This window comes from Temnothorax americanus, unplaced genomic scaffold (assembly GCF_048541705.1).
Source record: "Temnothorax americanus isolate GAGA-0224 unplaced genomic scaffold, ASM4854170v1 Scaffold11, whole genome shotgun sequence".
NCBI lineage: Eukaryota > Metazoa > Arthropoda > Insecta > Hymenoptera > Formicidae > Temnothorax > Temnothorax americanus.
Window position 1 is genome coordinate 1,391,158 of NW_027509242.1, and position 12,866 is coordinate 1,404,023.

The 12,866-nt window shown below is 38.1% G+C and overlaps 1 protein-coding gene across 3 annotated transcripts in view; it reads right to left on the reverse strand.

The window, feature by feature from the left end:
- The window catches only part of Acj6 (abnormal chemosensory protein 6), a 52,253-nt gene that overhangs the window by 17,232 nt on the left and 22,155 nt on the right, over positions 1–12,866 (reverse strand). For 2 of the 3 annotated variants that reach the window (XM_077422114.1, XM_077422105.1), the window contains exon 2: positions 4,956–5,012. The exons of the other annotated variant lie outside the window; for it this stretch is intronic. In XM_077422114.1, coding sequence (XP_077278240.1) covers positions 4,956–5,012 — 57 coding nt within the window. The remainder of the gene's footprint in view (positions 1–4,955; positions 5,013–12,866) is intronic. 3 annotated transcript variants of the gene reach the window in all.

Below are 12,866 nucleotides of genomic sequence, written 5' to 3' on the forward strand. Positions count from 1 at the left end.
TAACGTTATATCTTATGCGGTTGCTATATGAAGTGTAGTGGTGTCTCTAAAAGTTTTATTATTCTCTTCAACAACCCTTTATTTTCCGTAACCCCCCAAGCCTGCCCCTGTCCAGATTAATCCGAAAGAGTTATCAAAATATCGTTAGCTTGGTTGAGGCAGGTAAAGCTAAAAGTGATTCACTGCCCACTTATTTCATTACGACCTGTAATGTCCGCATTGCCCGATCAATGTTTCATGCGGAAACCACTGGCGTGTTCCAGCGCTTCGATTATTTATGAACTCCTCGTGTCTTCGTCGAGTACGGCGTACCTACAGGCTGTCTCTAGGTTGCTGAACTGCCGTCACTCTTTTTAATTCCGAAATTTCCCTCTCGCCGTCTTGTCATTCGTTGTATTTTCCACAACAAAATGCGGAGCAGCATTCCGCCAGAGTTGACAATCAACATGTTAGTGAGAGGAGAGATACGAAATGAAAAATGTACGATATGTTCTGTTTGTTACACAGATATACCTATATAAATTATTCGAACTTTGTACACAAATCAAAATGAAAAGAAAAATTTTTAATAGAAAGCAGATGTTAATTAAGTTTTGTCTGTACCACGCGACGATAAAAAGCTCTAAAGATTACTGAAATTCGTTTTGAACTTGATTTGTAAAAGAATGAAGAAAAATACCAATTTTACAAAATAAATTTGATAAAGCACTTCGCTATATTTAAATGTGTAAAAGTACGGTTGGAACAATTTTGCGTGGAGATATTAATGTGTGTGAGACATAATAACTTCCTGTGTAGGAAGTTGTGTGTTCACAATGACGACGTTTTTCATACGGACATGCTGCTTAATCGAAACATTAGCAGGGCAATGAATCGTGGTTCACGGCTAAGGGGCAGGACGCGATGGACCCTCTTTTAACGTAACACTTGAACAGTGGTCACTCGATCTTCATGCGTGCGCACATATACGTGTATATACAAGAGTGCAGCGGTCGAAATTGCCAGAGTTGGGGAAGAAGATTCTAAAGTATCTTCCACATTATTATAATTTTTTTATTTGTATTATCAACGAATCCAGTCTTTTTCGCATTCACATTTCGTCACCTGAATTAATCGAAATTAATTAAAGTGCCGAGCCTTTATCTAGGATCACATTAATTAGAGAGCTAAATATTATCATAGCACACATGCTATTAGTGTTGATGTCGTGATGATAAAAAGAAACAAATGTCCCTCCTCGCCGTCGTTCTTTTTTATATATGTATACAATGCTTTACGCTTAAAAGGGATTATGAAATTATGCGCGCGCGTTGTTAAGGTTACCATAATACATTTATATATTATAACATAAAACATTTGTATATTGTGAATGAAGCTTAATGGTGCCACCGAGGATACAGATTGCTCTTATTAGCCACATAGTTAACACTTCCTGCTGTTGTTTAGCAAAGTTTCTTCCCCTTTACGCGATTCTCTACGTCGTCGCGGTTAATAGAGTCATTTTTCGATGCGGCCGACCCCACGCGGTCGAGATACGTCTTCTGGAAGTAAGGTATTATGAGGATTAGGCAATTACAATTGAATTATCAGACCCTTCAGGTTCTCTCCACGTAATTTATCCGAAAAGCGACGGTAGGTCTGATTAAGTGGCTAACATATAACTGATAACAAGACCGTGTATAACGCAGGATTGTATCAGTAGCTTGGGATTAGGATTTAGGGAAAGCGATCCGAAAGAAGAAGCGCAGGACAAATGGTATTAATTTTTCACCTCGGTTCACGTTTTCCCGAGAATTATAATGTTTGTATTATAATTCTTCTTGATGACTGATATTATTTTTAAGAAATATTTATTATATAACTAACCCTATTCACTCCAACCATGCCCTTTCGTGTCCCACGAGTTCATAACAGTCGTTTTTTGGTGAAAAACAAATTATCGTGGGATAATCCCCCCCCCCACGCCGGAAAAATGATTTTTTAAATAAAACGAGTCGTAATGTGTTTGTCAACATATAAATGTTGTAAAAAAATATTTAAATAAATGATTTCCAAATGTTATTTACATTGATTTTTAGTCGAAGGTACAAAGATATTATAATAATTTTTGGGGAATTTTTCAAAGCTATTAACATTATAAAAAACACGTGGGACTCGAAAGTGCATGGTTGGAGGATTAAAGGGGCGGAAAAACGTTAGAGTGGGGTTAATGGGGGGTTAATAGGGTTAATGATGTTTTGATTGTATGTACAGCAGATTACCGATATCAAATACGTATTACTAGATATTTTGTTTTATTAATGTTCATATTACGTTAACTACTACAAAGAGGGTTTAACATTGTCGCGTTAAATTTCAGGATATAATCCGAGCGTGTTCTTTTTCCGAGCAATCCTCCGATGCAAAAGCGTTAGCAAAATAAGCCGATTATATCGCGGCGTAGTCTCTGCATAATTGATTCGTATCAGATGCGCATAATCGTTTGTCTATCAAGGCTCACTGTTCCTTGGAAAATCGTATTCCCAGAAAACCAATTCCCTTAATCCACTTCGTTCGGGAAGCATGCAGACGAATGCAAAATTAGATGTGCCCCGGACACATCAATATGGTACATAAACCTCCGAACGTGTGCACAAAATCAATTAGCAATTAAAGCTCAGCAGTCGTGTCTGAGCCAAGCGGTTAGTCAGAGAGCCGTCCGCGAGAGAGCAGAGATTCGATCGATAAATGCCGCCAAGTAGCGCATCCGTCGCGTCAATAAGATACGAATAGCACGGCATCAATACTAAAAGGGGCGCGTCAGCGGCGAATGAAAAAATAAAATAAAATCTCGTCACGCGGCGTGCGGTTCAATTACGTATCGTCCGTATATACGAAATTGATTAGCGATCAGCTCGCGGTTACTATACGGATCCGAATGCGGAGTGCGGAGAGAGCGCGCGCCACGGACCCCGTCGGCTATCGGATATCGCAAATTGGGACAATTACGTTATTTCCGTCCGATAACCTACATCACGGAGTAGTCTGATGCATGAATAAGTAAATTCTTCCAGAAAATCTGACGTCTGACACGAAAACGGGGAGACTGTTCAAATTATCACTTGCATGGCGGAGTACCTACTGTCTAGAGTAAAGAACATTATTCGTGGGCTTCTCGCGCTGTGGGTCCATCAAATTCAGTTTCATTCGTAGCGCAGACGCGACTCGACCCCGCGGCCGCCGCCGCCTCCGCCACCGCCGCCGCCGTCACCGTCACCGTCACCGTCACCGCCGTTGCGCCGCCGCCGCCGCCGGAGCGGGTATCATCGATTTATAATAGCGCTGTTACGCTCCGCTCCCTTAACGACATTAATATTAAGCGTTGCTATTGTCGCTAATACTATCGTATTAACGTCTTTTTATGTCCGTCGCGCCGAAGCGCGCCGACGACGCTGCGACTTGCGTCTGCATCTCGTCCCTGGTATCTGGTATTATTTGTTGTTAAATCTGCATTATCGATTTCCATTTCCGTTGCGTTCGGTCATTCTGTTGCGGTTCCGTCGTATTATCGCCGCGTATTGTTTTGGCATCATCCAGTATTGTTACATATGTATCTAACGCGCCATCTCCCTGCGTGTCATCTTTATCGATAAAATGTTCTCCACAAATTTACGTGATCGCATGTCTTCCGTAAATCGCTTATCCATTATCATGTCAAATGTACGAAAAACACGATACACTGATAGTACGAATACGTGCGGCCATCGAGAGGAGAATGAACGAAGAGCAACGAAAAGCGCCAGGCGATCGCGTTGACTCTTGTCGTAGCGCCGCCGCGCCGTCGCGTCGCCGCGGGTATCTGTTGCATCCGTGGCGAGCATAAGTGACACATAGCTCTTTTTACGGCACTCGACTATCCTGCATCGCCTCATCGTATATCTAAATAATCAATTTACTACTGGCCATAATCGTAACCACGAGTTAGCGAGTTTATGCGAGCCCGGCCACCGTAACTACGTGGCTCCGTAAAACATAAATATTATGGGGCATTTCGTATACAGCAACAGTCTCATAATCTCTTTCTCTTCTCCTCTTTCTCTCTGCTTCTCTCACTCCGTTTTCCCTTTTTCTCGCACCGTGTATTTTGCCTCGTTCTTTCCCCTTTTTCTGCCACATCTCTTTCTTTTCCTCCATTTATAATTCTGAGAGAGTGAAATCTATAATTGAATTTTCACTAACGAAAAGTTATCAAATTCTGTAGTAAGAATCTCCCCCTTATGTGACAACAAGTTTTTTCATATATTTTATATATAGGTGTCTCGTTTACGCGAACATTTACGTTTACGATAACTGCGCTTTTTTTATTAACTTTATTGGATTCATTTAATTATGATGAAGGATCTAAATAAGTATGGTATAATTTGAAGCAGAATATATATTTGGAAGTATTCAATATCATAAAAACGTTATTGATTTAATTTTTAACATTATTTCTGGAAATATACAGATTATAAAACAGAAAATAAATATAATGATAAGTTAAGTTAAATATTATATATGCATATATATATCTGATAAATCTCATAAGTTTTTTATTTATCAAATTTATAATGTTGTAAAATTGTCGTACATGTTATACGAATCTAATTATTAAAAAGACGACACGTGATGTATAACTACATTAATTGTCTCGTCTGAAGACGATTTCAAATAATCGGGTTGTTCTATTAAAATTATGTCACAGCGACGTCCGTCGTTCCGTAAAGATGTAATTAATCCGTCTAGGCGCTTTATTAACTACCTTCTAAATAAGTTTATGATTAATGAAATAGCTGATTTTTCTCATAAATTACATCGCTAATAATAACATCTGTCTCAATAACGCGAAAAGTCAAATTATTTGAATTAATTCCTAATTACGTGCACAGAGGAAAAAGATAGAAAAAAAAGAAAAAAAAACGTAATTTGGTACTCACATTATGCCTCGGTGACCAAGAATTGCACACAATGGATGCGTCTTCGAATATACGACTCTGCAAAACGAAAAAAATGCCATTTCTCATCGGAGTCCAGATTTTCTTATAATACAACACTAAACCAATTTCATTTAGATAAATGTTAAATATACTTTTTCTTCTCACGCAAAAATGGCGGCACACGAGATGAGAATCTAAACTAAACTGAAAAACAGAAAGACAAGGTTTAAGCGCCAGTTTGTAAATATATTTAAATGGATAAACAATTATTTAATATGTTTCATTGTATATATATATAGGAAAGACCGGAGTGTTTTGCGCTAACTTGATTGACGAATACTTTGATTACAGTGAATTTAACATTAACATTTATTTATTTTTGACAATACGTGACATGAATGTTATACAAATGTGTTTTGTTAGACTTGGTCTCGTTCCGTTCTAAAACTGTAGTGCTCCCTTTCCTATTATAACAAAAAAATCCGATGTAATATATCATTAACTGTCTGTAATAACAATTCCATATTGAAACAACGTGCGCGACAGGACGGTGGAAGTAAAATCAACATCGGATTGTCGGACGTATCACGGAAATGTACATTTTGTTAGCGCAGATCTATGTTCGACAATAAGGGATGTCACGCGGCGGTTCTAGAGTCCCACGTAGACCACGTAATAAATTTCAATGCGCGGCTAATGACCGTAGCCGAGAAGTATTTTCATCCGAGTGGAAATCGAACGTGTTACGCGATTTACCTGTCAACGGCACTTAATATTTATCTCGTCTGCATATTTTATTTTTGCCGATCGCCGCAGCACATACGCACGCGTGCGCGCGACACACGGGGTCGCGGGCAATTGTCCGCATATACGTCTATACATATACGTACGTGTCTACATACGTCTACGATATACATACGTATACATTTATATTATATTTAAAGCGAAGCCGAAAGATTGACAGAATCGGGGCATACCGGCGTCGCGACGCCGTCGCAAATTAAATGAGTCATTTTAGGATTCGCGCAAAACTAGGTAATTCAATATCGTCCTTATTAAAGCGTCGGCCAATTCTGCACTCGCGCGTTTTCTTGATGACAATGATTATATCATTACGGGCACCGAGACTAATATGAATACATCACTCTTCCGAAGCGACGTACTTTATTAACGGCGTGTCACGCGTTCGAATCGACGTGTACGCACAATACATTCGATTGCAGATATACGTGCCACTCAGCGTGCAAGCACATTCGACATGATTTTTCAGTCATTTGTCATCTTCCGCCAAGGTGGTGTGATATCGACGCCGCTCCGCTTTTATACGTCCGACTGTCAAATATTCATCGAGAGAGAGAGAGAGAGAGAGAGAGAGAGAGAGAGAGAGAGAGAGAGAGAGAGAGGGAGAGAGAGATAACCGTAAAAAGATTTAATAGATAGAACCTTATTTTTTCCCCCGTTGATTTTAGATGGAATTTAATGATACCTCGAGACTTGGTTACCGGGATATTTTTAGTTGAAATTTGAAGAATTATGAAAAATGTGGCGTCTTTTGTTTCGGCGAATATCAATGTCGTATTTTTGCGCGATTGTCAAACGCTTATTGACGATATTATCTCGCCGTGTCGTCCATTTGCCGCCTTGGACAAGATATATCGTATAATTCGATGTTGTTTGTTTTCGACATTTTCAATAATACATCTCGACGATCTGAAGAGATATGATTGACATTTTGTATATGATTATTGTTTCATCAACGGGATATAGTTTAGCTTTAATATTTCTCAATAGCACACACATACACATACAGATAACCAAATAACACGAACAGAAACACATGGTTTTCCGAGTTCCTCCGAGTTTTCTTTTTATCTAAGGATAAATATCAATGTGGGGAAAATTTTCTTTTTTTAAATATTATAATATTTTTCTTTTACGATAAAATACATCTCAGGAAGTATTTGAAACACGTCGTTAAAAAATGTTACCAAAATATTTGGTCGAATAAATTAATATCGTTTAAAAAATTTAATTGAAATATTTGATAAATTAATATCGTTTGAAACATTCGTCACGATACATAATTATATAGTATCAGCATTTTAAATATATGGATACTCGTATAAATAATGTTACTCATTATGAGGAACTATATAACGAGTAAAAAAATAAAATAAAAGAGTAATGTCTTGTGACATTGAATAAAAGACAAAGAGATATATTTGAACACCATCAGAGAGTAGATTTAAATAATTTAAATGTGCAGCACAAAAAAACATTCTTAAGATTTTATATACGTTCATAACAAAATTTTCACTCTCTTAGAAAATATCAAAAATATTGAACATATTTATTGTTCTGAATCTCTAAAACGTTTAAGAAAAATTTAAATCTGTGTCTTAATGTTTGAAAATGTACACTCTCTTCTTCTTTCAATTTCATCGATAAGAGAATTATTCTAAAATTAAAATCATTGGTCGATTGATATCGGTCGTGGGCGGAATGCTACTTGCTATTAGTTAAATTCTTTGAACAAGGATAATACGCTTACGCAACAATACGCTGTGGCGCATTAAGCATCGCGCGCTATAACGTACGTCATATCTTAAATTCTATGTGCGATTGTATGTACGCGGGTCCGCGGGTGAATATGTTACGTACAGAGCGCGATGCTACGAACGTACATCGTGTATATATCGAGATACGTGTGTGTGTGTGTGTGTGTGTGCGTGTGTTGCAGCGCGTAGTACGAGAGGTATACGCAGTGCATCAGAGCCACACAAAAGCTTCGTTGCATCGGCACGTTGTGTGCGTAGCGGCTGTGTGTCTGTACACGCGTATGTACGAGTGCGTATATGTATACATATATGCGCGGAAGCGCCTGTGCCACGACGCGAAACACATTGCGGACTCGCACGAGTAAACAGACGCAGTCGAATCAGTTTGCCCGGCTAATTGATTTTCCTTCACATGGCCGATGCCGCGCTCGCGCGCTTCGTGCGCGCGTAACGGCGCGGCGCGGCGCGGCGCGGCCCGACTCGAATATAGAGAGACAGTGCAACGCGCCGTACAAATCCAATCCGAAACTCTCGTTTGATTATCAAGCGAATTCCCACGGCCGATTGTAAATCAACTGCTGTACCGTGCCGGAGGATCATACTGATGCTTTAGATTGGACGGTATGGCGTGGTGCACGAATATCGAAAATTTGACCTTTTTCGCGGCGAGATATGCAACGTGAAAAATTTGATTGAACATTGTCGCGGGGCGCGACGGTGTGAAGCGCAAAATGCCGAACGAGCGTTCCTGACAGAGAAAAATTTGCTTTAAATTTGATGTGTTGTGATATACTCATGAAATAAGAAAAATCCTTCAGTTATTGATGTTGTCTATTAGTATCAACAGTTATAAAGAATAACAATAATTTTTGTAAACGACAAACAATGATTTCTGCCCTATTAAAAGAATGCTTGTATAAATTATTTATAAATTTTGTTTGATTGCAAAGCAGACAAGCGTGATGTTATAAAAATATTAGACAAATTAATATTGTCTAAATTGTGATTAAAGATAAGCGAGCAAATGTTATCGACTGTAGAAGATATGAAAAATGTTAAGACTAAAACAGATTTTTTTTTAACGTCTTTCCAGAAATAGAACAAGTTTTTAGCTATTCTAAAAACTTATCGTAAAATGTATCGAAGTAAAGCACAGCACAGGGTCGAATCATATTAAGAACTTAAGGTCTTATTGATAAGGAAATTTAAAAGGTACAAAGTTTTCATATAATATAATAATTTTAGCATCCTCTCCTCCGTAGAGAGTTGTTAAATGCGAGCAACAAAAGCGTTAAAGAAGCGAAAGATATAAGTTGGCTGTTTAGAATGCTACAAATGAATTCACTGAATAATGCAGAATGGTAGACGGTAACTGTATACGAGGGCAAGTGTCTCCGATTATAACAAAAGTGAGGGGCTCGCAGCTCGGCTCATTTGTTATTAACCGGCGCGAAGGAGCGTTGAAGTGCAGAAAGACTTCGAACACGACTTCACACTTTGACTCTCGTGGCCCTTGGTAACTTTAGATAATTACCGGTGAAACTTCCGCGAAGAATCTTACGTATACTTTCTCGCAATATTACCGAAGTACGTTCTCTCGCGATTCATCGTCATCGATAACATTGTGTTGCGCGAATCGAGGCAAAGTGAATTCTTTTTTAGCGCAATATAAAAACAGAAGCATTTGTTTTTGTCAGTAAAACCATTGTAACGAAGGGATATCTTGCATAAATAATCTCTCGAGATGTATTTATTTGATATTTTAAAATGTTTATATCTGTGATAAACGACATCGGAAAAGATATATCAATCATCTTTATTTGACACGCGGATCGCTACTTTTCTGCCATCTCTTAATTTTCCTCACTTTCCAAATGCAGATTCATTCAATAATGATAATTCATCCACGTTATTTTTTGTCTATTCTCCGCAAATAATAGTTAATTGATACATTGTTTCTTCTCAGCTTGTCCAATTATTCGCAATCATTTTTCCGAGATTAATCGTACGAACAACATGAAGATAGGAAATACGATCGGGTAGGAGAAAAGAGAAACTGATCGTCGGTGCCGTCGTCGCGCAAAATATGGAATACGGATAGCTAGCTATGTAGATTTAGCCTGACACGGCTCATTACGATTTCAGGCGAAAAACACGGGTCTTGAAGCGCGAATCGTCTAAGAGATCGCTAAAGGGAATTTATGAAATTTTCTAATTTAATATTCTGTCTCTCTCCCTCCTTCTCTCTTTCTCTTTCTCTCTCCGTCTCTCATTCACTGCCGCCCCACCGTAGTTTCTCATCCGTTAACTCTTTTCGTGGCGATTTTTTACTCTCAATGCGAAACCCAATTAAGCGACTTCAGAAACGACATTTTGCTATACAGTCGCGCTAACGAAAGGCAGAATAAATTAATGCGATTTTGACAAAATTTGAACAGGGCTCTTGTGCGATCAGACGCTCTGCTTTTCCGTCGTTTCTAATATTATTCCGCTCGGTTTTGCGTCTCGACGTTTAATAAAAATGTAATGCTTCGAAATCGTCTCTTTGAAATTCACATGCGATTTTAAGTGCCAATGAGATAACGCTTGCTTTATGCACATAATATTGCATTCTTTAAGCTGCTCTTTAATGCAAAACGTCTTCAATTTCGTTCCGATTTTAACGGATGTTGAACCATTTAAGCTCCACTGCTTATATACAGAGACAAAGATACTTGTCTTATCTTCAAATTTTAAGACATTAATAGATATTATTATTAGTAGCTTATCTAGCATATCTCAAATTTTGATTATTTTTTAACACACACATGGTGAGAATATTTAATATACAAAATTCATTCTAAACTTCTAATATTAAAATTATTATATTATATGAAATTTTTTCATTCTTTAAATAACTTCCTTGGAGATACACGATGTAAGGACTTTAAATTCTTTTACATCTAATTGTATTCTTTAATATCGTTGTGCGTACACAGATTTGTCAGCACGTTTTATAATTTCTTTGAAAATAATTATTGCATGACTTTTTTCGTAATAGAATAATGGCTTTATGAAATGTCTCGACTGATTACTGTTTGTACAAACCTTTTATATCTCATATTTAACACAACATAATACATATTTGATTAGAATTGGAATTCACATCGGGGTAACGACTATTAATAGATGCAGAGGATATGTGTTAGTCAGATTGACTTGATAAATGCATTTCGATAGGACCCGGGAGCTCTTATCGCGACACGTATCTCAAACAGCGTTGAAAAGCGTAAAAAGGAATAATGTGATGTTGAAATTTGGGTCGGCGCATTGACAACTCTTGCTTTCGTGAGATCAATGGCCGAACCGGAGTTGCTGAGGTCAGACAGAGTTCAACATGCCCCTGCCAAGGAGACTGTTAAATCAGTGAATAATAATCAATTATTGCGCACCTATGACACCGAAGATAGCTTCACACGACGGCGAGACTTCGCACGCTTATCGAGCTCTTTTTGTCTAGACTGTGTCTATAAACAAATGCGACGCTTTCTATCCGAGATCGCATGAAAATTTCACTCTAGCGTTCCTACATAAGCAATGGAACGCTATAAATCACGACAGTACTATTTATTATCCACACAGAATATATGGCCAAAAATATTTAGAGTTTACGGCACCAGCACACTCGCATGCATGCACACACACACACACACACACACACACACACACAGCCAGGAGAAGATATTAAATAATAAATTAAATGCAGACAATAATCTCGCTGGAGAGATTTTTTTTCCGAGTAGCGTGTAAAATTGTGCTATTGTTCGTATCCAATAAGATAAAAACTATATCAAATAAATGACTAATTAATTGAAGACTCTTGATATCTAAATTAACGAGTAACAGGAAAATTGGGCTTTGAGAGTTTTCTAACACGATTAGTTGTGCGTGAGTTAACGTTATGTAATATTTAGTTAATAATTTAATACAAATTAGAAATCACTAAAACTATATCTTCTAAAAACGTCACTCATTGTTACAAATTGTTACATGATTGTATAAAGATTCTTCTTGAAATTTTTTTCTATTCTATTCTCTTCATTAATAATTACAATTTTGTTAAGTACAAAATAAATTCTACCGTTGTGTTCGTGGGAAATGTTATCGTCTGCGTATGCAAGATTATGAAAGTAACAACATATTGATGTTAGATTAATGATATAATATCGTAATACATTTTATTTCTCTGTTTTCGCGATTTAATGACACTATGCTAATTTGGCAGTCGATAATGCAAGGTACATCAGAATTATCGTCCGAATTAATACATGCTGGATACGTTTCGTTTGCTATCTCATAATCGGTATCGGTTCTCTCATCACGTGACGCATGAGAGAAGAGTAGTAGAATAATTCAGTAATATGCCTATATGCGCGATGGTTTCCGTATACCAGTCCGCGCGCGTCGTTTAAATTGAATGGGCCGATACACTTGCCAAAAAGGCGAGGGAAGAAGCGACAGTTTAGCGCGGCCGATACGTTTCTTTGCTGCTTGTGTGAAATAATAACTGAAAGAATTATCGAAACATTTCTTCCTTACATTTCTGATTCTTCGACAATTCACGTTGCAGTGCGTGTAAGTACGTGGGAGTCGACCGTGTAAATATCGGCGCCGACTTATCTTGACGCTGTGTGCGGCGGTACGATATCTAAATTGGCGACTATTCGATTTACGGTATTTACAGTAGAGTCAAAATTGACGGGCGCCGAGCGTAAAAATCAGTGATTTCGTAACCGCTATACGTCGGGGATAGCCACGTTCATTGGCTACGTCCTGTTCCGCCCCCGCGGCCCCGCCAATCAGACCGGCGGCTTTCTCTCATCGATCCAAACCATCCACACTATACTCAGCCGCCATGCTCAGTTCTCTTGCTCGTTCTCCTATCCCTCTCCGGCCGTGCAGCGATCTGGGTATAAGACACAGCGATGTAAAGCCACACGAGGCGAAGGAACGTTTAGCGTTACCAATCGTCGGCGTTCTCTTTATGCGTTCCACGATAAGACAACCGGGCAAAACCCGGTAGGTGACAATTAAACAAAAACAAAAAAAAAGACAACTAGATAGATTGAGGCTTGTTTAGAAAAAATTCGTAAAAGTGCTATTATATCGTTCCTGTTACATTACATAATTAATTCGTCTGCTCGACGTTACTTTGGAATTATAATTATACCTAGAAAATTTTCGCATTTCAAAACGTAATAATTGAAATAAAAAATAATTCAAAATGGAAATAATTTTATGTATTTTCTAACTTTGAAGTTGGTCTACCGGAATAAAAATAATATATAGTCTTGAATAAAAGTAAAAAAATCCC